At 44.9% G+C, this 26236-nt stretch overlaps 1 protein-coding gene across 1 annotated transcript; it reads right to left on the bottom strand.

The window, feature by feature from the left end:
- Window positions 1-149: 149 nt before the first annotated feature.
- On the bottom strand, window positions 150-25129 carry LOC137440364 (cAMP-regulated phosphoprotein 21-like; the record flags this gene model as incomplete). Its single annotated transcript, XM_068136651.1, has 6 exons — window positions 150-276; window positions 5780-6043; window positions 8476-8580; window positions 10156-10325; window positions 14481-14711; window positions 24818-25129. Coding segments are annotated over 6 exons (1209 nt in total), but the record flags the coding sequence as incomplete, so codon positions are not given.
- Window positions 25130-26236: the final 1107 nt, after the last annotated feature.

The raw sequence follows: 26236 nt of genomic DNA, 5'->3' as shown, positions 1-26236 counted from the left end.
CTCCATTTGTGACTGTCACTATCTTTTCCAACAGAACAGTGATCAGCTCTCTCCTCCACTGTTCAAACTCCAAAGTAAAGCCTAACCAACAGGTCTCACCAGCAAAGGCACTGTGAGCAGCTGAGGAAAGGAGTGACAGCTGTAAATACCTGCTTGCTGTGCAGTCTGTGGGATCTGTTGACTCCGCTGTGCATTGTACTGAACTGAGGCAATGGGTCTGTACTGCTGAGTTGTTGAGGTAGGGTACTGACCAGATGGGTAATAATACACTGGCATCTGCAAGGAAAGACAAAAGCAGCTAACTATGGACTCTAAACATTCACAAAATTAAACAGAACTGGAAATGGAACAAGGGTTCAAACCAAGCATATAAATGGTAATCAAGAGGAGAGGTTTGCATTGTCTCTCTTCAAGAGCTACTGCTTGCTTTCAGCTCTGCTAAGAAAAGGGCTATCAGTGCCCAGATTTGTTCTCAGATACTTTGAGAAACAGAAGAAAAAATAATTTTAATTAAAAGAGATAAAATCTTCCAGGATGCATAAAAAGCTACCAAATGCACATAGCAAAACCAAAAAAACCCAAAATAAAATCAGAGCAAAATATCAAATGCTGCCTAAGATATGTGAATGCAAACAACACCTTCCATGGCAACATGCAGACAGCATGCTGAACGCCTGAGTGACCCCTGGAGGAAATGGGCAATTTAAAGCAAAGAGGGTGGGAGCAAAAACATTTGGAAGCAAGAAGGAGGGAAAGACAGAGTCTGTGCACCCTTAACACTTGCAAGCAACAATTACTGAATTCACACTTGAGTTGCACAGCTACATCCTTCCTTGCAGGAACGTGTCCCTCTGAGGCCTCTCTTGCACTTGGTGTGAATATAATTACAGTTCAAAACACAGTGCTAGCTGTTTTGTTGCAGGAGCTGAAGGTAGATACTGAGTCTGCAAGTGCTGCTGGGTGGGCTTCTTCCTCCTGTTGTCATTACAGAGCAACATGCACTACATCACTGCATCATAAAGGAGAACGGGAGAGTTGGAGGAGGGCGACTGGAGCTAAAGATTCTCCCTGTATGTGCTACCTCACTGTTACGGAGACATGTGAGCTAAACAGGTTCAAATGACCTTTGGCAAACTCAAAGCACTCAAACTTTTTCATTTTCACCTGCAGGAGATGCTGGAGGCACCCAACAGAGCTCAGCAGCATATGGTCCCTCCCTGATATTAAAAGAAGGGTTGGTGTAAAACATAGACATGGATAAAGTAGGTGGCTGAGGGTTTTGGAAGGATTCACTTTCGTGTCTCAGGAGTACATCTCTGTGCCTGTAGCTGAAACATATTATTTGTCCTTCCTGATATTGCTTTAGTGAAGAGTGAAATTAGAGGGATCAGAGACAAGAAGTATCACTTCACATTGTCTACTCTGACCCTCCTGAATTTTTCAGAGTCTTGATACATCAGTGCTGCTAACACCTTTGCTCTTCAGCAGAACCCACCATGTTTGTGTAGCAGCCTACTGACATGACAAATTACACTTGAATTGCTTTCCCATGTGAATGCACAATCTAACATTGGAGCTTCTGCTTGTGTAACACACTTCATGTGCAGAACCAGAGGTTTCTGCTGCAGTAACAAGGATGTCAACACTGCTATATGGTTAGCATTGTAAAACAATAATTAGAAAAATGTCCTTCTTGGACCATAACCTAAACAAAGGCTGCCTTCTTTAGCCTAAAAGCATTGTTTCCTGTTCTTAATCCTTGAAAAATCTCCCCTCTTTAATAACTACCATGGCAGTGGTTGACAGATAATCCTTACACCCTTAGATACTCTTATTTTGAAGGTGAAAACCTTTCTTATTTGAAGGCTGACCATTACACTGCATTTAATTTTTTTCCTCTCACATACACATTCTCTTTATTTACCTTATACTATAACAGGAGTGGGCAACCCACTTCAGAGACACTCATGAAATGGTATAAACAGCTATTACTTTTTCCTCCACCTAATCTGCTTTGTCACCAGACGATGGGCAGAGACTCAGCACAGCACTGGCTTTCTAATTTGTTTTGTCCACGTACAGTTCAAGCCCACTCTCAGGCTGGGTCTCCCTTGGACTGCTCTCTAGCTGCAAATCCACAGGTATGTGCTGTAGTAAGAATGGGATTCCATACATCTTTCAGGCTTATTTCACTTTTCTCCATTATCTCTTTATTGACTTAGAGCTTGATTCAGGCTGGATGTGGCTCTTAGCAACCTGATCTAGTGTGAAGGGTCTGTGCCCATGGCAGAGGGGTTGGAACTGAATGATCCTTGAGGTCTCTTCCAACCCTAACAATTCTATGATTCTATTCTGCCATCAGGCAGACATTCTACCTTTGAACATTGCTGGGTTTGGATCAACACCCTCAGCCAGCTGGTAAGTGATGCTGACACAATTGCTAATAGCAGTTAACATCTGCCTGCATGGGCATGAAGGCAAACCCCGGTGATGTATGGACACATGGAGGCACCATCTCTTCCCAGTACTTAACTGACTGGGATCAGTCATTCCTCAAGGCATCTTCTCTCTGTATGCCCTGCCCCCCTTTACCCCCCCATTACAATGACAGCAACGAAATGTAATTGCTTATGCACAGCTGCATGACGACCTCCAAATACAATGTCCTGAGATCATCCAGAAAAGACCTACTCACTTGCAGTGACTCCCCCACCTTCACCACAACAAGTTCCTAGAGGAGACATGCTATGAACAAAGATTTCATCTTAGGGTAGCTTTGGACTCTCTAGGAGGGGTTGCAAAATTAATTCAGGTGAAAAATCCCTCAAAATGTGTATTACTTGCCCAAGCCTCTCCAAGAATCCATGCCATCTCATTTTTAGACACCATGTTGCCAGCATACCTTCCATAAAGAATGAGTCAAAGGTGAAAAATTAATTTTAAGGGAACATATCCTTTCCCATGGGCATAGTACTTGCAGTTTTCCCAGAATCAGAATTGTCAGGGTTGGAAGGGACTCCAAGAATCATCCAGTTCCAACCCCCCTGCCATGGGCAGGGACACTTCACACTACAGCAGGTTGCTGACAGCCACATCCAGCCTGGCCTTGAAAACCTCCAGGGTTGTGGCTTCCACCACCTCCCTGGGCAACTTTGTGCCAGTGTCTCACCACCCTCATGGGGAAGAACTTCTTTCCCTTTTGCTCATTTGCAGAGGCAGAGCAGTGATAAGCACCACTGAGACAGTGCTGCAAAAACCCGAGGAGGACCCTTGCTGAAGTGCCTGGGCCCATAAGTGCTATAGAAGAACCACTGGAATGAGAATAGTATTGAAAATAGAAGACAAGACAGAAAATAAAGCTGTGTGTTTTGTGATCCAGAAAGCAGAGAGGCATTTGCTGCTAAAAATCCCTCTCAGCAAAGCCAGACTAATGGTTGGCTTGTTTTTTTTCCAACTGGCTGAACAAAGACAGATCATTATTTTCAGGTTATTAAATGATGACTCTGTTGTCAAGCTGGGCAGCAGCTGTGATGAAAGAAGTAGAAAAAGCCTGGTAAGGGACCCTCCTTACTTTTTAGGCATGTCATTTCAAAGCCAGACTCCTTCTGCTTTCATACAGACTGGGAGAGTGAAACTTGGAGAGCAGCTGAGGAGCCATGTTTAACTCAACTTCAATCCAAAAGCTAAGAATTCAAATGTGGTACCATTGGCTCTGTCTGCTTTTAGAGCATTTCTTTCTCCTCCTTTCAGCTCCCATACTCACAAGACTTCCACCTAAGTTTTCACAGCTGTGTTCCAACAGCATGCAGGGCACCATAGCCCACTTGCTAGAACTTTATCAGCCATGCATTTCACAGGATGACAGAATCATTTTGGTTGAGACCTTTAAGATCATCAAGCCAATCTCTTTAACCCAACACTGGAAAGTCACCACTACATCATGTCCCTCGACACCACAGCTACATGTCATTTAAACACCTCCAGGGATGGGGGCTCCATCACTTTCCTGGGCAGCCTGTTCCAGGGCTTCACAACCCTTCCTGTGAAGAATTTTTTGCTAGTATTGAACCTAAACCTGCCCTGGTGCAACTCAAGGCCATCTCTTGCCACATCTCTTTCTACTTGGGAGAACAGACTGGCTCTCCCACATTTAGAGGAACTAATTAACCATGAGATTCAAGCCTCTTTTTCACTGGTATAAATTCAATGGCAGCATTTAAGACACGGAAGTGCTTTCACATTGATTGCCTCACACTGATCAATGCACCGCCATGTTTTGCCTGCACTGACATCTATACTGCACCTTTTGGTTTTTTAAAGCTTGTTTCAGACTACCTGCTCTGGCACCTGAAAGCAGCCTTGTTATTGCATCTAAGCCCAAAAGAGTAAAGGGGGAATCAGATTGCCAAGAGCCACTGCCTCAGTGAAATTTTGTCACAGCAGGCAGGACAGAGAGTTGAGGTCTAGCTGCCCTGCACAGAAAGCTGAGCTGTTAGGGCAGAGGAATTACTATTTCCCAGTGTCTCACCACCCTCTTGGGGAAGAACTTCTTCCTAACATCCAGTCTGAATCTACCCACTGCTAGTTTTGCTCCATTCCCCCCAGTCCCATCACTCCCTGATACCCTAAATCATCCTTCCCCAGCCTTCCTGTAGCCCCCTTCAGATACTGGAAGGCCACAGTAAGGTTGTCACAGAGGGATGTGAGCATCCAGTATTCTTCAGGCCAGTCAGTGATCTAATTAAGCGGATCCCTGGCCCACTGAAAACATTCTAAGAGTAAACCTGCTTCACTACTATGGCGATACAGAATTCCATTAACAAAGCCAACTGGAGGTTTTCACCAAGAAGTAACAAACAGCATCACCAGGAAGGTTTACCCAACTTTTACATTAAAAGAAAAGAAAGATAATAATAAAGATTTTTTATTTTTTAATAAATTTGCTTTCTAACCATAAAATGCAAATGGGAGAAGTACTATCAGAACCATCCTAAAGCAGAGTTCAAATGAAGTTATCTGTAACTGGGTAAAGAATTTAGCTTTTTTTTTATTTAAGAGCATGCCTTGAAAATGGGCCAGAAAGTCTTCTGTGCATTTTACTTCTTGACAGTAATCACTTTCAATATTCTGTAGAGGTACCCAGGAGACAAGTAGAGATGTTTGGTAGTGAACAGTAAAACATAATCAGTCTTCAGGAAGACAGTTAAAATTACTGATCTGTGACACCTCACATGTTCAAGTCAATTAAATATGATTAATGACTACCTGGGCTGATGTGCACATTGCTCTTTTGGTATATACACAGGGAAAAAGGACTACAGCTATTTACTCACCCTCCTCCTTCATATTCATGTGCACGTGTGTCCTGGGCTACAGACATACACTGAGAAAAGGGCTTGAGGACAGGGAAGAAATTGCTGGAATTCAGGAAATCACAGAGGCTCTGCAAGTGTCCTGATGCCTATAAGTATGCTAAACTTTGATCCCAGGAACCAGGAATAACCTTAATAATCTTGCAGCTGTTTTTGTGGGGGTTTGTTGTTGTTGTTCATTTGTTTTGTTGTGTCGTTTGCTTCTGTCTGATTTTTTAACTCTTTTTTTTTTGTTTGGGGGTGGGTGGTGTTTGTTTATTTGGGGGTAGTGTGTGTGTGTGTTTGGGGGTTTTGTGTGGTTGTTTTTGGTTAGTTGGTTGCTTTGCTTTGGTTTGCATTTGACTTTTCCTAGGATGGTCTCTTTGTGGTGCTACAGTGAGCGGCACGGTGGTGAAGGCTTTGCATACCTGAGCAGGTGGTGGCGGTTGTTGCACGAAGCCCTGTGGCGGCGGCGGGGGCTGCAGCACTTGCTGGGACACGGGTGGACCCGAACCTGTGAAACCCCCTGGGGGAAGCTGCTGGCTCGGGGAGGCCATGATGTAACCTGTCTGCTGTGCAGGCTGCTGCAGGATAGGCGATGGGTAGACAGGGCCAGAAGGCGACTCGGGGTTGTCTCCCGATGACTGGCGACTCAAACTCATCTGGTTAAACTGCGTTGTCATGTCGTCCCGCTGCAGGGCAAAAGGCAGCAGAAAATGAGGTAGACAGGATGTCTGCAGCAGACATGCAAATTAGCCACACAAAAGAGGTTCAAACAGAGCAGGAGGGGGAAAGGAATGGCTCGGCCCCAAGGAGTGCCGAGCTCTGCATGGACAGCTATAAAAACGGAGTCAATTAAAAGCATTATAAATGCTTTGACAAAAGACTTCTGGACTGCGAGGTGAATGGCATCACTTGGCACCAAAGTCAGTTATTTTGGCTTTTACTTTGTGTCTTGTGTGTCCCCCTCACCTTTTATTCCTAAATGACAAAGGAACTTTACACTGTTCAAAAGAGGGCATTTTAAATCTAAAGGGCATGAAAATAACGTGGTGAGTAACTCTTTCCCCCAAACGCAGAATTCCTCAGCCAAACACATGCTGCTAATTTCACCTCCGTCTCAAAATGATTCTGAGAGGAGTTGAGAAGGTTTCAGATGCAGACCCTTTCCTTTTTGGAATCTTTTGAAAACCCAAGGCTGCTAACATAGAGAATATAACCAAAAGAAAAAAGAAAAAGCTAAGCCTTCATTTGCCATTTCAAGGCTTTTTATTCAGTGTTGGAAAGAAACAAGTCCCTTATTTCACTAGAGGGGGATAAAAAAATACATCTATGGCAGGATGAAAGTACCAGATAAAGTCAATGGGCCTATGTGTTACCACGTGTGGTAATGCCACAAGGATGCTAAACAGCCTTGCCAAAAGATCCATACTGATCAACACTCTCAGGTTTATTCTGGGAAGGCCAAGGATTTGCAAATGTGGTTCTATGCATCTCCACTTGTGCCCATATCATAAACCTTTTAAACACTCAACATCAAAGCTTACTCCAAACAATAAACGCAGCACAAAACTCCATCGTGTGCTACTCTGCATATTATGGTCCCCTCCTCATATCCCCTCTCAGACAGGGAATAAGCACTATAAAAATGCTTTTCACTTAGAACATCCTTGCTGTCTTGTGTTTTGGTTTTGTTTTTTTAAAGGAGCCTCTTCGGTTTTGTTTGTATCTCTGTGGTGTTCATTCTCCAAAACCATCCTGCACAATGTATTTATTGTCAGGAAACTGCAGAATAGGGAAAGGGAAAAATAGATGTAAGGCACTGCCAGAGAATGCACAGTGACCTTCCATGACCAGAGGAGGTATCGTGAGCCAAGACTCCTGCAGGTCTTCAGGTGGTGTAAGAAAGCAATGCTCTTGCCTTGCCACAACCCCACAACCATATTCAGCTAGATCTGTTATCTGTTTCTTTACAAAGCCAGGATATTTGTTTCCCTCATGGCAAATGCCTACAAGCACATTCAATGAGAAACTTCACTGAACCAGGAATGCCTCTGGGTACGCACAACAAAGACCAAGAGCTTCCAACCCCTTATGATTTATACATTGTATGCTGAAGACATTAACTCAGGTGAAGTTTTGCTGTTAAACTAGTCACTAAAAATCAGTAGAGCAACCTGAGATGCCTGAAAGACTGTGTTCAAGAGAATTAGCATTGAGATATGCAACTTCTCTTCACCACAGAACGCTCTTTATTGTCCTTTAAATGGTACTGCTCATCTACCAGGCATTAATAACACCACTTTAAGCTGCATGAATCTGTTCAGCTTTGTTTCCATCTCTTACTATGTGACATCTCTATCTCAGGAAAGAAAAATAATAATAATAAAAAAATCAGTCATAAACAAGATTACCAGAGAAAGAGAGACAAAAGAACAGAGTAAAAAAATTATAAAATAGTAATTGCAGTGCCTCTGAAGATGTCAGCTTCATTTTACCAACAGGATAATCTGAGCCCTGCAAGCACCAAGCCAGATTGAGACTCTAGAAGAGCATTCTGTTTCTTTTTATGTGACATGTGGGCTGGTGCCTTGTCATGATGCATAGCACAGCACAGCTTCTGCAGCTGCCCCACCACTGCTCTCTTTCCCAAGTGCTCTGGTATCACCAGGGAATAAATCCAGGCTATGGATTTACTGTCCTGATAAAACAGTAGAAAAAGCAATGATCTCTAGAGGTGTCCTCTCCAGCCTTTGTTGATACAAAAAGGGGTAACTCAAATCTCAAATGCCCAACTTAGCTGTTTAAGGTCCCTTGACACAAAGTGAGGAGATTCAAGCTCCTACCACAGGCACAACAGAAGGTTTTTCTGAAGACTCTCCTAACCAGGTAGAGAGCCCTGCTCCTAACATCACCCTGGAGCTTAGGAACCAAAACCACAGGGACGCTCTTACAAAATGCTCGTCAGTAGCGAAAGTGCCCAGGCAAAGGAGGATTTGGATGGGGCTCTCCTGTGGGACAGCCCTCGCAGTGCTCCCCAGAGGCTCTTGGGCATACTCATGTCCACACACCCAACTTCAAGGAAAGGAAAATAAATAAATAAATGAATGCAAATCTTTAGTACCACAGAAAACTGCTGCGTTGGAGAGACAGGCAGGAGATGCTGGGGAGGATAAGAAACGGCTGGATATTGTACTGACTGAGAAGATGGCTGCATTGCCTGAACAGGCTGCAAAACAAACACAGGGAAAGACAATGAATACAACCTACAGAGAGAGAGAGAGAACAACAACCACCACCACACTTCTGTCACTGAGAGCAAAGGTCTCAAACATAGCTCTGAAAACGCAGGTGACTCATTGCCAGCCCAAGCACAGGAGGTCAGCTCCTGTGGTTTTTAGTCTTCATTTTAGCCTTGTACCAGGACAATTCCTTATTACAGATTTCCCTGCCTATTTTCATATATTTGATGGCTGTTAGATTAAATAAAGCCACAGCTCTACTTTATTACTGATGTGAGGCAAAGCCAAATTAGGATTCTGCATTTAATTTACAGAGAGAGAATGGAAGAGCAGCACAGAACAAGTGTACATTTGAATTTTCCTGATAATGACTGATTTAACTCCGAGTGTGTCATAGGCAAAGGCATAATGACTGTAAAGCTGCTTTAGCAGAACACAATAGCTAAAAAAAAATTGACAAAGAGCAGGCTGCAAATTATCAACAGACAGGCCCATCAGCTTGGAGCAGATGTTTATCTAAGAGAAAGAACAATTTTCTACAGCACTATTACCTTGGAATAGAGCTTTACTATTCCTTTCATTTTAATCTCTCATTTAACTTGAGTCTTACACAGGCTTGGTGCTACGTCTGTCTTCTAAAAGTGCTAAGGTAAATCAAGAAATAAGAACCAAACCCATGGAAGGCCAAACCCAGTAAAATCAAAGCAACCTTACTGAATTTAAACATTGCATTTCAGGTTAACCTGGGATGAAACTGTGCCAAGTTATAAAGCCACACAAGTACCACAGTAGATCTTGGCTGCTCTGTAAATAGGCAAGATGCAGGATTCTTGCTTGAGTAGTTCCCTCTGCTTGCTCTGCTCTGGGAGAGCAGACACACAATGCACAACATTAAGTTTGAGCTAGTGCCAAACCCTACTGCCCATGTTCTGACATATTTGGCTCCATGCCACTGCCAGCCCAGAGGCCACAGACTCAACATACTGTGGCACCATGCCCAAACAACGCTGCCCTTTCCCTCTCCTCCTGTAGCTTCTATCTCAGAGCAGTCATGGCCAGAACACGGGCTGCAGACAGAACCCATGGTCTGGGGAGGGGACCTCAGAGAGTGGGCTACCCATAGATTATGCCTGGTATTACCAGATGTGGAAGAGTTTGTAGAGCTCTGCCTTGTCCTTGATTCTTTGACTCAATCCCATTGCTGTCAAAAGGGACAGGGAATGGTCCCTGGCTCTTTGGGGGGAATTGCAGACTGCACTAGTTTGAGAATGAATGCTTCAGCTCTCAATTATGGGCAATTTTTTGCCAAAGCAATTTATGTAGATATACAGCAGCTTGCTTAACAGTCCTTTTCAAAATTAAGCCATGCTTTAGATGGAACTGAAAAAGGAATCTTTCCTCTTCATCTGCCTTGAAAATAAAGACCATGATGCCCATTTGTTTCAAAAGAAAAGAACACCCTGGTACTTGGTCTAACTGTACCCTTCCCTCCTACCCTTCAGAGGATCATCCTTTGTAACCCTGAAAGCTGCTTCTGTTTTTCCAGAGGCCACCACACATACCTGTGTGACAAGGTGACTTGCCATTTGCTGCTGTGGCTGTTGAACCTGCTGAGGCTGCTGGGATGAAGGCTGCTGCTGAGACTGTCCCACCATCTGGCTCCTCATCGTCTGCTGGCTACTGGGAGGGTTGTATATTGCCGGCGTCCCATCAGGATTTACAAAGGGTTGACCTGAAACAACAGACCCTGCCTTTGCTGAACACTTTAAAGAAGATGTTTTCTGCATGAAATCACACAGCCTTGCTTTAACTGACCACTCTTGAGCTGACCAGCTCCAGCAGCAGCACGCTCATCACTCATTACACTAGCAGACATCTCTTGGCAAAGCAGACAGCAGATACTTGCTTTGGAAGGATAATTTTCCAAGGAATGGGTGCAAGGTTACCATGGATATAAACTGATTTAGATACTATGGTTACCTGAAGCCATTCAATGATGAGTCAGCTCACAGTAATATTGATCTCTGGAGCAAACATCAGAGGTAGAGAATACTTTACTGCCACACAACAGCAGTCAAATGCACACAGCTCCTCCTGACACACGGGTTTGTATGGAAAGGAAAAAAAACCCAAACCTACCCTCGTTAATTATTTATTTGCATGCTCTAATTTAAACATGGTGCTGCACTTCTAAGAGCTGTAGCCTGTGTAGTAAGAGAGGCAGTTATCATGGAAGTAACATTTAAGATCTCTTTGAAAATGTCTTCTCTACAGGTTCTACTAAGCTGCTCAGCTACTAAGTTCCTTCAGATACTGTAGCCGATGGAAGTAACCTTGGAAATGCAATGTTTGTTAAAAAGAAAAACAAAACCCTAAACCCAAGCAACCAACCCAAACCTAAAAACAACAACCAAACAAAAGTTAACTCGAATCGTTGCCTTGCAAAGAAAGAAATGGCATTTCTGTTGTGGGGAAAATGTTTTCTATGATCTCAGTTCTCTTTTCACTTCCATCACAAATTCATAAAGCAAAGAGATTACAAATATTTCCATGAGGGAAAAAAAAAACAAACAAGAAAGGAATTTTAGCAATGAAGTGGTAACAATTAAAGCAGGTAACTAAAATATCTGAGACAAAAAGGTTGATTTGGAGAAACTTTGTGATTGAGAGCAACAGTGAAACACAATTTCTGATCTATACACTATTAGAACCTACACTGTTCTATCTACTTCTCAGCCTTTCAATTCCTCCCTCTATGATCAGTCATGGTCAGAAATGCATTGGAAACCTTGCCTTCTCTCCCTAAAGCAGCAAGACTTGCTGGATGAAGTCACCATATTACATTGGGCATGTCTCACACTCAACAGTGAGAAAGGTGATGAGCAGAGACAGTGGAAGAGAAGCACGGGGGGTGTTTCCCGTGGCTCAGTAAAGGGTGTCAGACTTGGAAGAGAAAAGGTCCAGCAATGCTTTTAAAGATGAAGAAGGAAAGAAAAAAAGAAAAAAAGAAAAGAAAAGGACCTTTCATGAAGAAGTCTTGAAATAAGAAATGAGAGGAAGAGATCAGACAGCAACAAAGAAGACATTTGTAAGTTGTGAACTGTGGCCCTGACAGAAGGGCAAAGACTGCAATGCCACTTAAAGGAGTAAGAATGAAATGTAAATGATCTGAAATTGTCAAAGAGGTAAAGGCAGAGAATGTGTCAAGAGGAATCCTTTAAGGGGTAGAACAGCCCGGTGAAGCAGGTGAAATGGAAAATAAAATAGCACAGCACATAAATGGTCCTCTCACAAAAAGCTTCTTAATTCTGTGGAAGGAGGAAGGAGAACCGGAGGAAGCAAAGAAGACTGCAGATATGGAAGAGAAAGTGTGGAAAGTGTGAGAAGGAGCTGAGAGGTATAACTGAAGCATGGAGGTACTGACAGCATCTGTGGATGCCATTAGAGGCTCGCAGAGTCAGTGACTACGTAGTGTGCAAGGAAGCACAATCTTTAAAGGGCACAGCATCATGATTAAAAGAGAGAAAAAGACTGGAAGTAGCCACTCTGCAAGAGGAGAAGAAAGAGCTAAAGAATGGTGTTGCTTAGGGAAAGAAAATCTATTCATTACAGGAAACAAAGCTCCTTTTTCCTTTTCTTTAAACTGTCTTCTCTTCATCTGTGTTACTGACAGCATCCATCACACTGATAGCTTATCACAGCAATCAGTCTCCTCCCTATGGAGCTGCTTTTGTAATGCTATCCTAATAAGTTGCAAAGATTCTGAGCCCAAAGAGTGGCAAATTTGCAGCAGGCATTTCCCTGCAAGCTAAAAGCACAGCAGACACTTCTGTACAACCTGACTTCCAGCCCAGGTAGTAGTGTGAAGCTAGATGGCTGGGACCAGAATTTCAGCCTCCCTCCATTTTCTGTCCTATGTGTGTACTTCCAGAAACAAACCACTGGGGTTAAAGGAAACAAAGTTATATATACACAAAATCTTTGCTGCCTGAATGTTCAACATACCAACACACCTGGAACTCTCCAGGATGTCTCTGCAGACAGTGAGGCACACGCTAGGAGGAAGATGAGGTGGCTCTGGTCTAGTGACAGTATTGAAAGGCATTGTGTACCGACTGTAGAAAAAGACTCCCTAGGTACCATGGAGGAACATGAGCCAGCTGCTGCAAATGCCTACATTGATAAAAGAGGTGTAGGAGATGCTCCTCTTAAATAGCTCTTCTGGCTTGCAAGTGTAGTGAGCCTCCAGTCCTTGCCGTGGCCAGGAACGAGCATAAGCTCTCAGCTGTTGGTGGGCTCAAAGCAGCAAGGATTCCTTTCATCTGCTTCTCCTTGTCCTATCACCTGAATTAAGGATGACTTCTGACTGTGCCTGCTGAATTTTGTATGGAAGTGGATCACACACCCCATGAAATTCCATCTGTATTGACCAAGGGATTCCAGTGTTGCAGACAGAACTATCAACTACCAGAACACCAGAGATGAGTAAATGAATAAGGATGGCTTTTGTCTTACGTCCATCTCTCGTTCTACCATCTCCACTGAGTTTTTAAGAAGTGTCCAAACCCCTCCTCTGCTGACAGAGGTGGGATCTCATGTCAATGATGCAATTGCTTGAAAAATACACAAAACAGACAAAAATAGTAAAGGCTTTAGAAAAGTGTAAGTCTGGGCAAGCTGCTAAGTCACCTCTCTGGAAAGGCCTTATTACATTTGACTCTAAACAAACAAGAACTCCTTCCTGATTTTATATGAGCTGATATTTATTGATCAGCCCCAGATATCCCAAAGTATTTGTGGAAATCTTGGTTTAGTAGTTTGTTAAGGCTTTGCTGTCCTTGACTGAATCCTGACCAAGTATTTTAGCAGTTAACTTACAAATAAGCTTTATACATTTGCACCTAATTACTAGAACACAGGGGTGTAGCATACCTAAAAGACTGGTTATAAACAAAAATTCCCCCAGTAAAGCTCCTGAATGCTCCATTAAGGACTTGGAAAAAAATATTTCAGACTTCAAGCCTCAGATCCCAGTATAATGGAAAATACATTTCACTGTAGGCTCTGTTATTTTAAACCCAGCATAACTCAGCTAAGGTTGACAGCACAGCCAGTCATGGTTACCGATATAGTCTGAGTCAGTGAGGAATCATCAGTCTCAACCTCCCTGAACCTTTTCAATATTGTCAGTACAATAATGTGGGGAGTCATAGCATAACATGATCTGGACTTCACCTGGACCAAGGACGTAACAAATTGCCTTAATTTTTCATCAAGCACTTGGGTTCAAGCTGAGTGGTTTTTGAGGCATCCACAGTGCTTGGCTGCCTGAGTGCCTGGTTTGTGCGCTGCAGTGCTGCTAAGTACCAGGGATGGGGAAGGTTACAACTCTCTCTTATCACAGAAGTTCAAATTTAAATACAATTCCTAATCATACAGCTCACAGAGCAAAATTAACTCTGAAGTACTAATTCAAATGCAGCCCTTAAGCCTTTTGAAATTCTGCAGTTAAGCACAACCTCTAAGACTTTGACCTCCTATTTTGGCTGCACTGTATTTCAGCACACTTGACATGGGTATCTGTCCTTAGTGAGGCTAACAGGATCTCGAGTATGTCTGCAGCCAAGGAGTGGCAGCCTTTACAAGATGCATATCCTGTCTGGGGCCCCACCAGTGTTTTGTATCACTTTCCAGTGGCTGTGCCACAACAGCCTCAGAAGGTCAATCCAGCTTTGCCTGCAGATTTGAAACCTGCCAAATGTAATTTTCCACATAGATTTGCTACTTCCTCAAGGGAAATATCTCTAGAAAGAAGAAATGTGCCCATTCTCCAGATGACACCATGAACACTGGAGGACAGTACCAGGGAGGAGGGCATTGTACTGACCTGTGTGCGGGTTCAGAAGGATACTGCCAGGTGGTATCCCTGCAGCTTCAAGTGGAAGAATGATATAGCTGGTGTTGCTGGGGGCCACCTGGCCACTCATCCCATTCTCAGGGTAGGACACGCTGCCTGAAGAGCTGGCTGTCACCCCAGGGACAAGGGATGCACTTTGGAGAGGCTGATGTATTCGTGACAGTGATCCTGAGGAGCCAGCGCTGCTGGAAGACTCTGAGCCTAATGGAGAGACACAGCCACACACTAGTCCATGCCCAGCTGGCAGGAGGGAGGTTTTCACTCCCTGCCAAGCTCAGTTTCCAGTGTTATTTCTACAGTTCTAAAGACCACTTTCCTCTCCCAACACCTGCTGCCCCCATGCACTAAATAACCTTTATCAAACACAACACAAACCACTCAGCATGTATTTATCGCACCAAAGTATTGGTTCATAAGGTAAACAAGCTGAAAACAAGAGTTGGTAAATGAAAACTAAAGTAAATAAACAAACAAGCCCAACAAAGCAAGGCACAACCCCCCACCAAACATTCTCTGTAAGTGAAAACCCAGCAACTGAGTTCAGCCAGGGAACAAGGGAGCTGCTCCATACATGTCTTAACTTAAAGCTATCTAAAAGCCTAACACTTTGGGGACTGGCTTTTCAGCACCTAGCCTATTAAAATTGATCAACCAAGAGAAATCAAGCCTGCTAAAACACATTTGTGCCTGGAAGGATGAGGAGACACCTTATTTTAAACCCCCAAAATGACTTCCTTCCAAACTTCAGAGATTTTATCTGCTGGGATCTCAATTTGCTGCCCATAAAAATGACAACCTCTGAGCAGGTAAGGCTCAGATGGACAGCCTCCTTAAAGCAGGGGGTTAAGGCACATACAAGGGAAGTGTGAAAGCAAATCTGTGTGGATGCTTCCTCCCCAAAGTGAAATACAATTTCATTGGAATTTCTTTTACTTTACTTCTATTTTACATCACCATTTGGACACTTTTATGAACACATATTTTAAAAAAACAAACCTTAAAATGATTCCAGGAATCACTACTTAACCAATTTTGCCCCCATTTATCCTGTACATAAAAATGATGTGTTTTAATTCTGTTCTATCACTACAACTCATTTCTTATCACTTTAAGTCTAGACATATTAAGCCAAGTAAATTCCTCAACTAATATCTGGAAATTAACACCAATTAATCTTGTCTTTGTAGCTCTTTGATTAGCTGTTTCCATGGTAGCCAAATCTGGACTAAGAAATCACCACATAATGAATTCAGTACTGTAGCAAATGAAAAGAAAAAAAAAAGAAGGGAGAAGAGAGAGGAGAAGAGAGAGGAGAAGAGAGAGGAGAAGAGAGAGGAGAAGAGAGAGGAGAAGAGAGAGGAGAAGAGAGAGGAGAAGAGAGAGGAGAAGAGAGAGGAGAAGAGAGAGGAGAAGAGAGAGGAGAAGAGAGAGGAGAAGAGAGAGGAGAAGAGAGAGGAGAAGAGAGAGGAGAAGAGAGAGGAGAAGAGAGAGGAGAAGAGAGAGGAGAAGAGAGAGGAGAAGAGAGAGGAGAAGAGAGAGGAGAAGAGAGAGGAGAAGAGAGAGGAGAAGAGAGAGGAGAAGAGAGAGGAGAAGAGAGAGGAGAAGAGAGAGGAGAAGAGAGAGGAGAAGAGAGAGGAGAAGAGAGAGGAGAAGAGAGAGGAGGAGAGAGAGGAGGAGAGAGAGGAGGAGAGAGAGGAGGAGAGGAGAAGAGAGAGGAGAAGAGAGAGGAGAAGAGAGAGGAGAAGAGAGAGGAGAAGAGAGAGGAGAAGAGAGAGGAGAAGAGAGAGGAGAAGAGAGAGGAGAAGAGAGAGGAGAAGAGAGAGGAGAAGAGAGAGGAGAAGAGAGAGGAGAAGAGAGAGGAGAAGAGAGAGGAGAAGAGAGAGGAGAAGAGAGAGGAGAAGAGAGAGGAGAAGAGAGAGGAGAAGAGAGAGGAGAAGAGAGAGGAGAAGAGAGAGGAGAAGAGAGAGGAGAAGAGAGAGGAGAAGAGAGAGGAGAAGAGAGAGGAGAAGAGAGAGGAGAAGAGAGAGGAGAAGAGAGAGGAGGAGAGAGAGGAGGAGAGAGAGGAGGAGAGAGAGGAGGAGAGAGAGGAGGAGAGAGAGGAGGAGAGAGAGGAGGAGAGAGAGGAGGAGAGAGAGGAGGAGAGAGAGGAGGAGAGAGAGGAGGAGAGAGAGGAGAAGAGAGAGGAGAAGAGAGAGGAGAAGAGAGAGGAGAAGAGAGAGGAGAAGAGAGAGGAGAAGAGAGAGGAGAAGAGAGAGGAGAAGAGAGAGGAGAAGAGAGAGGAGAAGAGAGAGGAGAAGAGAGAGGAGAAGAGAGAGGAGAAGAGAGAGGAGAAGAGAGAGGAGAAGAGAGAGGAGAAGAGAGAGGAGAAGAGAGAGGAGAAGAGAGAGGAGAAGAGAGAGGAGAAGAGAGAGGAGAAGAGAGAGGAGAAGAGAGAGGAGAAGAGAGAGGAGAAGAGAGAGGAGAAGAGAGAGGAGAAGAGAGAGGAGAAGAGAGAGGAGAAGAGCGAGGAGAAGAGAAGAAGAGCGAGAGAAAAAGAGAACTCTGACTTTATTCACATTCACATTAAGAGATGTCTTGCTGAAGACTTCTGAAAGGAACTTTGAATAAATGAGGGTTTTGCCCCCATTACACAATCCAGCCCTTCCCCTCCCCCCGCCCCCCCCCAGTATGTAATGATGGCTACTTCTAGATTCTTCTATAATTCTTTTTGCTGCTTCACAGGTGGCATAATAATACCCTTCATATTCTCATCACTTTCCATTAATATATCTTTTAGGTATTCTGAGAGACATAGCAGTTCAAAGAGAAAGAGACAGAAAAATCAGCACAAATGCTTAATAGCTTAGAGGGCTTGTGGAGGGAGAGCATAGAGAGGTACCATTAATTCTGCAGCATTCTGAGAGCTAGTGAGTGATGCAACACGTCTGATTCTATTTTCTTTGGGGCAGCACTCAGTATCTGATGGTTCTGAGATAATTTTACCCTTTCTTAACAGGTGGGCTCTTGAGATCTACCCACTCTTTAGAATCATAGAATCATTTTGGTTGAAAGAGACCTTTTAAGGTCGAGTCCAACCAACACTGTCAAGTCTGTCCCTAAACCATGTCCCTCAGCATCATGTCTCCATGCCTGTAAAACCCCTCCAGGGATGGTGACTCCATGCCCTCTCTAGGCAGCCTGCCCCAGCACAATCGTTTTGGTGAAGAAATTTTTCCTAATGTCTGATCTAAACCTCCCTTGGTGCAACTTGAGGCCATTTCCTCTCGTCCTAATGCTTGTTACTTGAGAGAAGAGACTGAACTCCCACCTCACTGCAACCTCCTTTCAGGTGGTTGTAGAGAATGATAAGGTCTCCCTTGGGCCTCCTTTTCTCCAGGCTAAACAAACCCCAATTCCATCAGCTGCTCCTCAGAAAACTTGTGCTCCAGAGAGCCCGTTTTTCAGGGAGAGGAGAGTGCTGATCACCCCTGGAAGTACTTTTGTCTTGGATATAATTTCTTGGCTTAGGAATGTTTATTTGCTACTTTTCCTAAGTCACTTGCATTTCTGTATACTACAAGATATTTTGGGGTTTATTTCTGATCATGGTATGTGTTGCTATGAATATGACTGCCTCTGTAAGCTGCACTGCTACATGACTAATGCTTCAGCACAGCTGGCTGATGGAAAAGTATACCTAGAGACAGTGGGCTCGTGATTTATTGCCTGTGCATTAACATTCCTGCAGTTTCTCTTGGGCTCACAAGATCCACCATAAAGGCTAATCATCAACAAGCAGAAACCCTGTTCCAAAACTCAGAGACAAAACTATAATTTACAGAACACTTCATAGAGATAAAATTAAAGCAAAAATAAAATTTAAAAAGAGAGAGGAATGTATTGAAATGCCTGCAGAATGATTGGCTTTCCCCTACAGCAGCAGCAATGAACACCTCACAGGAGAGATTAGACTGGCTCCAATTACTTGGAGCCCAGCCAAGGAAATTAATGATCCTTGCAGATCTGTATCAACACAGCTGATAGCCCAGTGAAGCCAGCTTTTTTCAAATAGGGGGGTGGGGGGGGAAATGTATTCCAGCAGATGTGCCTTCCACTGAATGGAAAATGCATTAAGAGAAGCTAAAGATGCAGCAGTTATGTATTTAAGTCTTCCAACAATTATTTAAACACCTGTAGCCTTTGCAGAGGGCATTGCTTTGAAAAAATATCTTGTCCTGCCTCCTAGTATTTGATATTAAAACCTGTTGTAGTGTGTCACTGAAACCAGCATGGTGGCTGGTGAGCTAGACTGGTTAATGGCTGAGCAGGTATGGCTCTGATACCTACAGGGGCATCTATTTCACTTACCACTAGGCATGCCTTGTCAGCCCTGCAAAGTCCACTGTGCTCCTGGAAATCTGAATGAAACAGTGCTTTGTACAATGCCTCAAGTTGTAGCAATGCAATCTAATGCCAATTTGTTCAATTATTAACTCCCCTCTCAATACTGAATTACAGCTTAATCTATCTCTCTATATTTACCAAGTTCCAGAATAATATAGAAGGAAATTTTATTTGCAAAATACAGACTGAAAAGCATAGATTTTCTAAACCCCTGCATGAAAAAGACCATCAGAAACAGGAAGATAACCACATAAAAGGTATCACACAGGCCTCTCTTGTGAGGTTTGCAAGAATCAATTCACACAATTCCTTTGCTAAGCTCTAATTCCCATACTGTTGAATGCAATTAGAGTCTAAGACTAATTGACAGTGCCGGAGTTTAGTGCAGAGAGCAGCATGTTCTAGGATCTGTCTTTGCCTCAGGGGAGGCTGACATCTTTCTCTGCTTCAGTTTTTGTTTGTCTGCTGTTGCAGCATTAATTACTGAAGTATCAGGAGTTAAGGTCAGAATGTTTATGTTTGGTGACAATATTAAAAATTATCCAGAAAGGCTACAGTAGTATTCATAGAAGCACAGAAAGGCTTAGATTGGAAGGGACCTTAGGTATCACTAACAGGTCACCTTGCGTGCAATCACACAGCACTTACAGGATGGCCAAGGGATCAGGCCCAGCCAGCATGGATTTAGGAAGGGCAGGTCCTGCCTGACCAACCTGATCTCCTTCTATGATCAGCTGATTGCCTGGTGGATGTGGGGAGGCCTGTGGATGTAGTCTACCAGGACCTCAGCAAGGCCTTTGACATCGTCCCCCACAGCAAACTCCTGGCCAAGCTGTCAGCCCATGGCTTGGATGGGGGCACACTGCATTGGGTTAGGAACTGGCTGGAGGGCCGAGCCCAGAGAGTGGTGGTGAATGGTGCCACATCCAGCTGGCAGCCAGTCAGTAGTGGCGTGCCCCAGGGATCAGTGCTGGGCCCCATCCTCTTTAACATCTTTATTGATGATCTGGATGAGGGCATTGAGTCCATCATCAGTAAATTTGCGGATGACACCAAGCTGGGGGCAGGAGTTGATCTGCTGGAGGGTAGAGAGGCTCTGCAGAGGGACCTGGACAGGCTGGACAGATGGGCAGAGTCCAACGGCATGAAATTGAACACATCCAAGTGTCAGGTTCTGCACATCGGCCACAACAACCCCAGGCAGTGCTACAGGCTGGGGTCAGAGTGGCTGGAGAGCAGCCAGGCAGAGAGGGACCTGGGGGGTACTGGTCAATGGTAGGCTGAACATGAGCCTGCAGTGTGCCCAGGCAGCCAAGAGGGCCAATGGCACCCTGGCCTGCATTAAGAACAGTGTGGCCAGCAGGAGCAGGGAGGTCATTCTGCCCTGTACACTGCACTGGTTAGGCCACACCTCGAGTCCTGTGTCCAGTTCTGGGCTCCTCAGTTTAGGAAGGAGGTTGACTTGCTGGAACGAGTCCAGAGAAGGGCAACGAAGTTGGTGAGGGGTTTGGAACACAGCCCTGTGAGGAGAGGCTGAGGGAGCTGGGGTTGCTTAGCCTGGAGAATAGGAAGCTCAGGGGTGACCTTATTGCTCTCTACAACTACCTGAAGGGAGGTTGTAGACAGGCGGAGGTTGGTCTCTTCTTCCAGGCATCCAGTACCAGAACAAGAGGACACAGTCTCAGGCTGCGCCAGGGGAGGTTTAGGTTGGATGTTAGGAAGAAGTTCTATACAGAGAGAGTGATTGCCCATTGGAATGGGCTGCCCGGGGAGGTGGTGGAGTCACCATCGCTGGAGGTGTTCAGGAGGAGACTTGATGGGGTGCTTGGTGCCATGGGTTAGTTGATTAGGTGGTGTTGGATGATAGGTTGGATTGGATGCAATGATCTTGAAGGTCTCTTCCAACCTGGTTTATTCTATTTCTATCATCTACTCCAACCTCCCCACCATGCCCAGGGAAACCTCTCAGCTAGGTTCACATGCTCAGGATCTCATTCAACCTGGCCTTGAACACCCCCAGGGAGGAGGCAGCCACAGCCCCCCTGGGCAGCCTGTGTCAGAGTCTCACCACCCTCCTGCTGAAGAACTTCTTCCTAAGATCCAGTCTAAATCTACTCTCCCTCAGCTTCAAACCATTCCCCCTTGGCCTGTCTCTAACACCCTTACAAAAAGTCTCTCTGCAGCCTTCCTGTAGGATCCCTTCAGCTATTGGAAGGCAGCCCTAAGGTTCCCCCCCCAGAGTCTCCTCTTCTCCAGCCTGAACACCCCCAGCTCCCTCAGCCTGTCCTCACAGCAGATCTGCTCCAGCCCTTGGATCATCTTTGTGGCCTCCTCTGGACTCACTCCAACAGCTCTGCATCCTCCTTATGCTGGGGACACCAGAACTGGAGGCACTATTTGAGGTGTGGTCTCACACTGTATATACTCTCAAAGGCAGCTGTGAGCTACCTGTGAAAATCCAAGTTGCACTATGCCCACGCTCAGGAAAGCTGTGTGACAATACTGCTGCATGACCATCACAAGCATAGAATAATTGTCACATTTTAAATTATCAGAAACATTTTCCATCATTTAGCCAATGAATCACAGAATCAAAGAACAGCTTAAGTTGGAATGGACCTTTGAGATCATCTACTCCAACCTCTCCCCACCATGGGCAAGGATGCCTCTCAACTAGAGCCAGCTGCCTTAAGGCCTTAGTTCTGTATGAGACACCTAATGGTATCCATCTATGTATATGGAATGGAATGGACCAGGTTGGAAGAGACCTTCTAGATCATCAAGTCCAACCTATCACCCAACACCATCTAATCAACTAAACCATGCAACCAAGCACCCCATCAAGTCTCCTTCTAAACACCTCCAGTGATGGTGACTCCACCACCTCCCTGGGCAGCACATCCCAATGGCCAATCACTCTTTCTGGGAAGAACTTTCTCCTCACCTCCAGCCTTAACTTCCCCTGGCACAGCTTGAGACTGTGTCCTCTTGTTCTGGTACTGCTTGCCTGGGAGAAGAGACCAACCCCCAAACTGGCTACAACCTCCCTTCAGGTAGTTGTAGACAGCAAGAAGGTTTCCCCTGAGCCTCCTCTTCTCCAGGCTAAGCAACCCCAGCTGCCTCAGCCTCTCCCCATAGGGCTGTGCTGCAAACCCCTCCCCAGCTTTGTTGCCCAGAAGGGCTGGACATGTTCCAGCAAGTCAACATCTTTCCTTCTAAACTGGAACAACTTCCTTCTCCAGTTTTCAGTGAAGAACATTTTGACCAACTAATGACTCATTTCATGCATAAGACAAAAAAAAAAAACAGAAAGAAAAAAAAAAAGAAAGATAAAAGACTGATTTAAATTTGTTACTGTGAATCCTAAAGCACTTCAGAGAACAGATTAATGCTTGTTGAGGAGGAGAACTGGAGCAGAATTGGTGCCTACCAAGCTCTGCCACCCTACCAAGACAGCTTGCCTAACGTTTGTAGCTACCCTTCACCTATCCCATTCCAATGGGAAAGACAACAGAAAATAAACAAATTCCCTGAAAGGTAACAGAAAATTAACAAAATCCCCCAAAATAAAAGCGTGACCAAGCTTCAAATGTGTACAGAAGCTTCAAATGAGTTACAGAACACCCAGCACTGCCTGTGACTGGAGTAGTCAGTAATAAGGATGGAATAACACCAAAGTAGAATATTACCTTGGAAGGGATCCTTCTGGGTTCCTTCCAACTTGAGATATTTGATGAATCTTAAGATAATAAACCCAAATGTCCATGAGGGCTGGCAGCATCCTGGCTTGTTTCAGGAACAGTGTGCCCAGCAGAACTGGGGTAGCGATCATCTCCTTGTACTCAGCACTGGTGAGGCCACATCTGAAATACTGCCTTCCATTCTGGGTCCCTCACTACAGACAAGTGCAGGATGTTTAGCCCGGAGAAGAGGAGGCTGAGGGGAGACTTTATCACTCTCTAGATCTACCTGAAAACAGGTTGCAGTGAGGTAGGGGTCCGTCTGTTCTCATAAGTAACAAGTGACAGGACAAGAGGAAATAGCCTCATGTTGTGCCAGGGGAGGTTAAGACTGGACATGAGGAAAATTTCTTCATGAGAAGTATTGCTAAGCCCAGCAACAGGCTGCCCAGGGAAGTGGTGAAGTCACCATCCCTGCAGGTATTTTGAAGATCTGTACATGTGGTGATGCGGGACAGGGCTTAGCGGTGAACTTAACAGTGCTGGGTTAATGGCTGGGCTCTGAACTATCAAAGGTCTCAAGGATCCTATGATTCTGTAAGATGTTCAGTTATACAGATATGCAGGAACTAAGTCAAATACTTCCTTGATTTATTCTGAAAACATTTTCCAGCATCCTGAATCATGGCAAAGGCCACCACTCAATTTTGGGCACAGGAGTGAAAGCTAACCAACCTAGTCCTGATAAACTGGGATTCAATTGACTGCTGTCCATAAAACACTCTCAAGCTGAAAAAAAGCACTAAGTGCTAAATATTGATTACCACTTGTCCTGTACTATGTTTATCAAATGACCTGAACTGATGGAACCTCCTGATAGAATCATTATTTATTATGCACTTTTACACAAAAATATAATAGAGTAGCTTCATGGCATGGCTTGATGATACTTAGATCCTGACCCCATATGTTAATGTACTTGAGCAGTCAGTGTAAATAAATGCAGGATTACCACCACGTCTGTAGTCTCCTTAAATGGTACTTTCATTTAATGGGAACTAAAGAAGAAGCTGGAGAGATTGTGAGACCTCTCTAAGTCCAGAGCTTCCATCTGCTTCCACTACAGCACACTACCTCATCTGCCAGCAGTAAGAGAGAGGCTGTGGTCCAAGATACAGATGCTCTGCATTTTAGCACCAACAAAAGGTTGTTCAATTTCTCATCAGTCATGAAACATTTGATTCTTCATGATTCAGAAAATATTAAGAAAAAGGCAGAACCTGTGCTTTGTCTGAAAGGAGTACCAGAGTACCACCTTTCCAGGCTGTTGGAGTAGGATGTGCACATACTCTGCTCCTGCAAATTCTCATCTAATTTACCTCAGGCACCAAGTCTTCCTCTTGATTCCTACAAATCCCACACCAGGTACCCAGATACTAGTGTACATAGATGGATATACTCATCTGCTAGGCAATGGTTCATGGCTCTCACCACTTACAGAATCACAGAATGTTAGGGGTTGGAAGGGACCTCTGGAGAACACTGGGTCCCACCTCCCTGCCAAAAGCAGGACCACCTAGGGCAGGCCACACAGGAACATGTCCAGGTTGGCTTTGAAAGTCTCCAGAGGAGACTCCACAACCTGTCTGGGCAGCCTGTTCCAGTGCTCCATCACCCTCATCATGAAGAAGTTTCTCCTCATGGTGAGGTGGAGCTTGCTGTGTTCTAGCTTCTGCCCATTATTCCTTGTCCTGTTACCAGATGCCACTTGAAAGAGCCCGTCCCCTTCCTCTTGACACTCACCCCTCAGATAATTACAGACATTAGTAAGTAAGATCCCCTCCAAGCCTTCTCATCTCTAAACTAAACAGCCCCAGGGCCCCAAACTAAACACATCTCTTCACAGGGGAGATGCTCAAGTTCCCTGATCATCCTCATGGCTCTCCCTTGGCCTCCCTCCAGCAGATGCCTGTCTTTCTTAGACTGTGGAGCCCAAAAGTGGACACAGTGTTGCAGGTGTGATCTCACCAGGGCAGAGCAAAGCAGGAGGAGAACCTGCTGGACACACCTTTACTAATGCACCCCAGGGTACCATTCTGACCACCCACAGAGCTTGGGCTAGGTCTCTGAAGGTCCATTCCAACACAAACCATTCTGAGAGATCCCATCCTCAGCAGGCAGGTTCCAGAACAGCCATTTCTCCTCACAGACCCCGTGTGGTGAACCCAGCACAGTACACGCTACCTGTTTTGGACAGTTTGCCGGTACTTCTGTTGCTTGAAGAGCTATCTCCCCTTGTCAGGACGGTGATCCCACCAAAGCTGGCTGTCTTTGTTATGGCTGGCTTCAGATTCCGATTGGAGCTGTCCGAGTCCGTGCTGCTCCATGGCCTCTGGTGGTCTGCCCACTTCAGTTCATTCTCTGTGCTGCTCTGTCGACTGCCAGATGCCTTCCCTATGCTGTCTCTGTTGCCCCTACAGACATCACGAAACAAACATTTAGACACCAGCAAAACCACCTCAGGGCAGAGTCTATCTCGGGTAGCCTGCAGCAAGACTGACAAAGAAACCCAAACCACTCAGCATTGGTGAAAGCAGGCCTGAAACAGGGGATCTGGTCCCTGCCCTCACCTGCCCTCAGTAAGCAAGCACTGCTGTACCCTTTCACATGCACAGCACTCATCACTGCCAGCCTGCTGCTCATTTCCTAAGAGGGCTGCACTGAACTGGGCTGATGTTAGCATTTCTGTTCCCTGGTGACCAGTCTCTTCCCTCAGCAAATTCTTGGCTACTTCTCCCTTTGCTGTCCATCACCTGTAATGTTTTTCTCTCTTAACTTCATTTCCTTCACATCCACCCTCCTTATTTCTATTGCACCTTGTCCCCACTCATCATCTGCTCTGTGAAGTCACCCAAAGCCTTCTCCTAAACACATGTGACCCTAAACTCTCCAGTGATAATGCTCCACTCAGAGACCCCCCACCAGTTGTTTGGGTTTTTTTTCCCCCTCCTCTGCATACAGTAATCACAAAACTCTCTGGGTAAAGACTGTCTGTCCCTGCACAGCTGCAGAGCAGCCACTGTACTGTGAGTAACACCACAGCAAACTGTGAGCAGCATGTGGAGGAGAATTTGGGTTATTTATGGTGAACAGCTTACAATGTGCTGCTAAAATGACAAAACCAGCATACCTACTGCAGCTTAGTGCACCACAACTGTTATCCCAAGGGACACTAACAACACTGCCTTTTGGAAGGCTTTTAGAAGATATTTTCCCTCCTCCTGTCTCATTTTACAGTATAATGCCATGCAGGCTCAAAGCTCTTTCTGCAAATCAAAAGGATGGGACTGCAGCTAGTGCTTTCTTTTGGTCCCCTTTCTCATTTTGAATATGGCTCCTGCTTTTTATTTGGAGAATCTGCAGAGCTGTGCCACTTGGGATGTGAAAGAGCCGTCTGGCTAAGCTGGGATCAGGATGGTTTGTTCCTTGCTTGTGATCAGAGCCTCTCATAGATGTGATCAGCAGCACTGGATAGTTTGTTCCTTGCCTGTGATCAGCAGTAGTAAGCTGTTGGCTTTGCTAGACCCAGACAGTGGGAAAGCACAGAGAGAAACAGCACAGAAGCAACAATGTAAAAAATAAAGGAATAAAAAAGGAGTAGTT

Source organism: Melanerpes formicivorus, unplaced genomic scaffold, assembly GCF_026170545.1.
Source record: "Melanerpes formicivorus ecotype bairdi unplaced genomic scaffold, bMelFor1.0.p_v2 SCAF_2856, whole genome shotgun sequence".
Lineage (NCBI taxonomy): Eukaryota > Metazoa > Chordata > Aves > Piciformes > Picidae > Melanerpes > Melanerpes formicivorus.
Note: the sequence above shows the minus strand (reverse complement) of the source record. Positions and strands in the feature narration are given on the sequence as shown.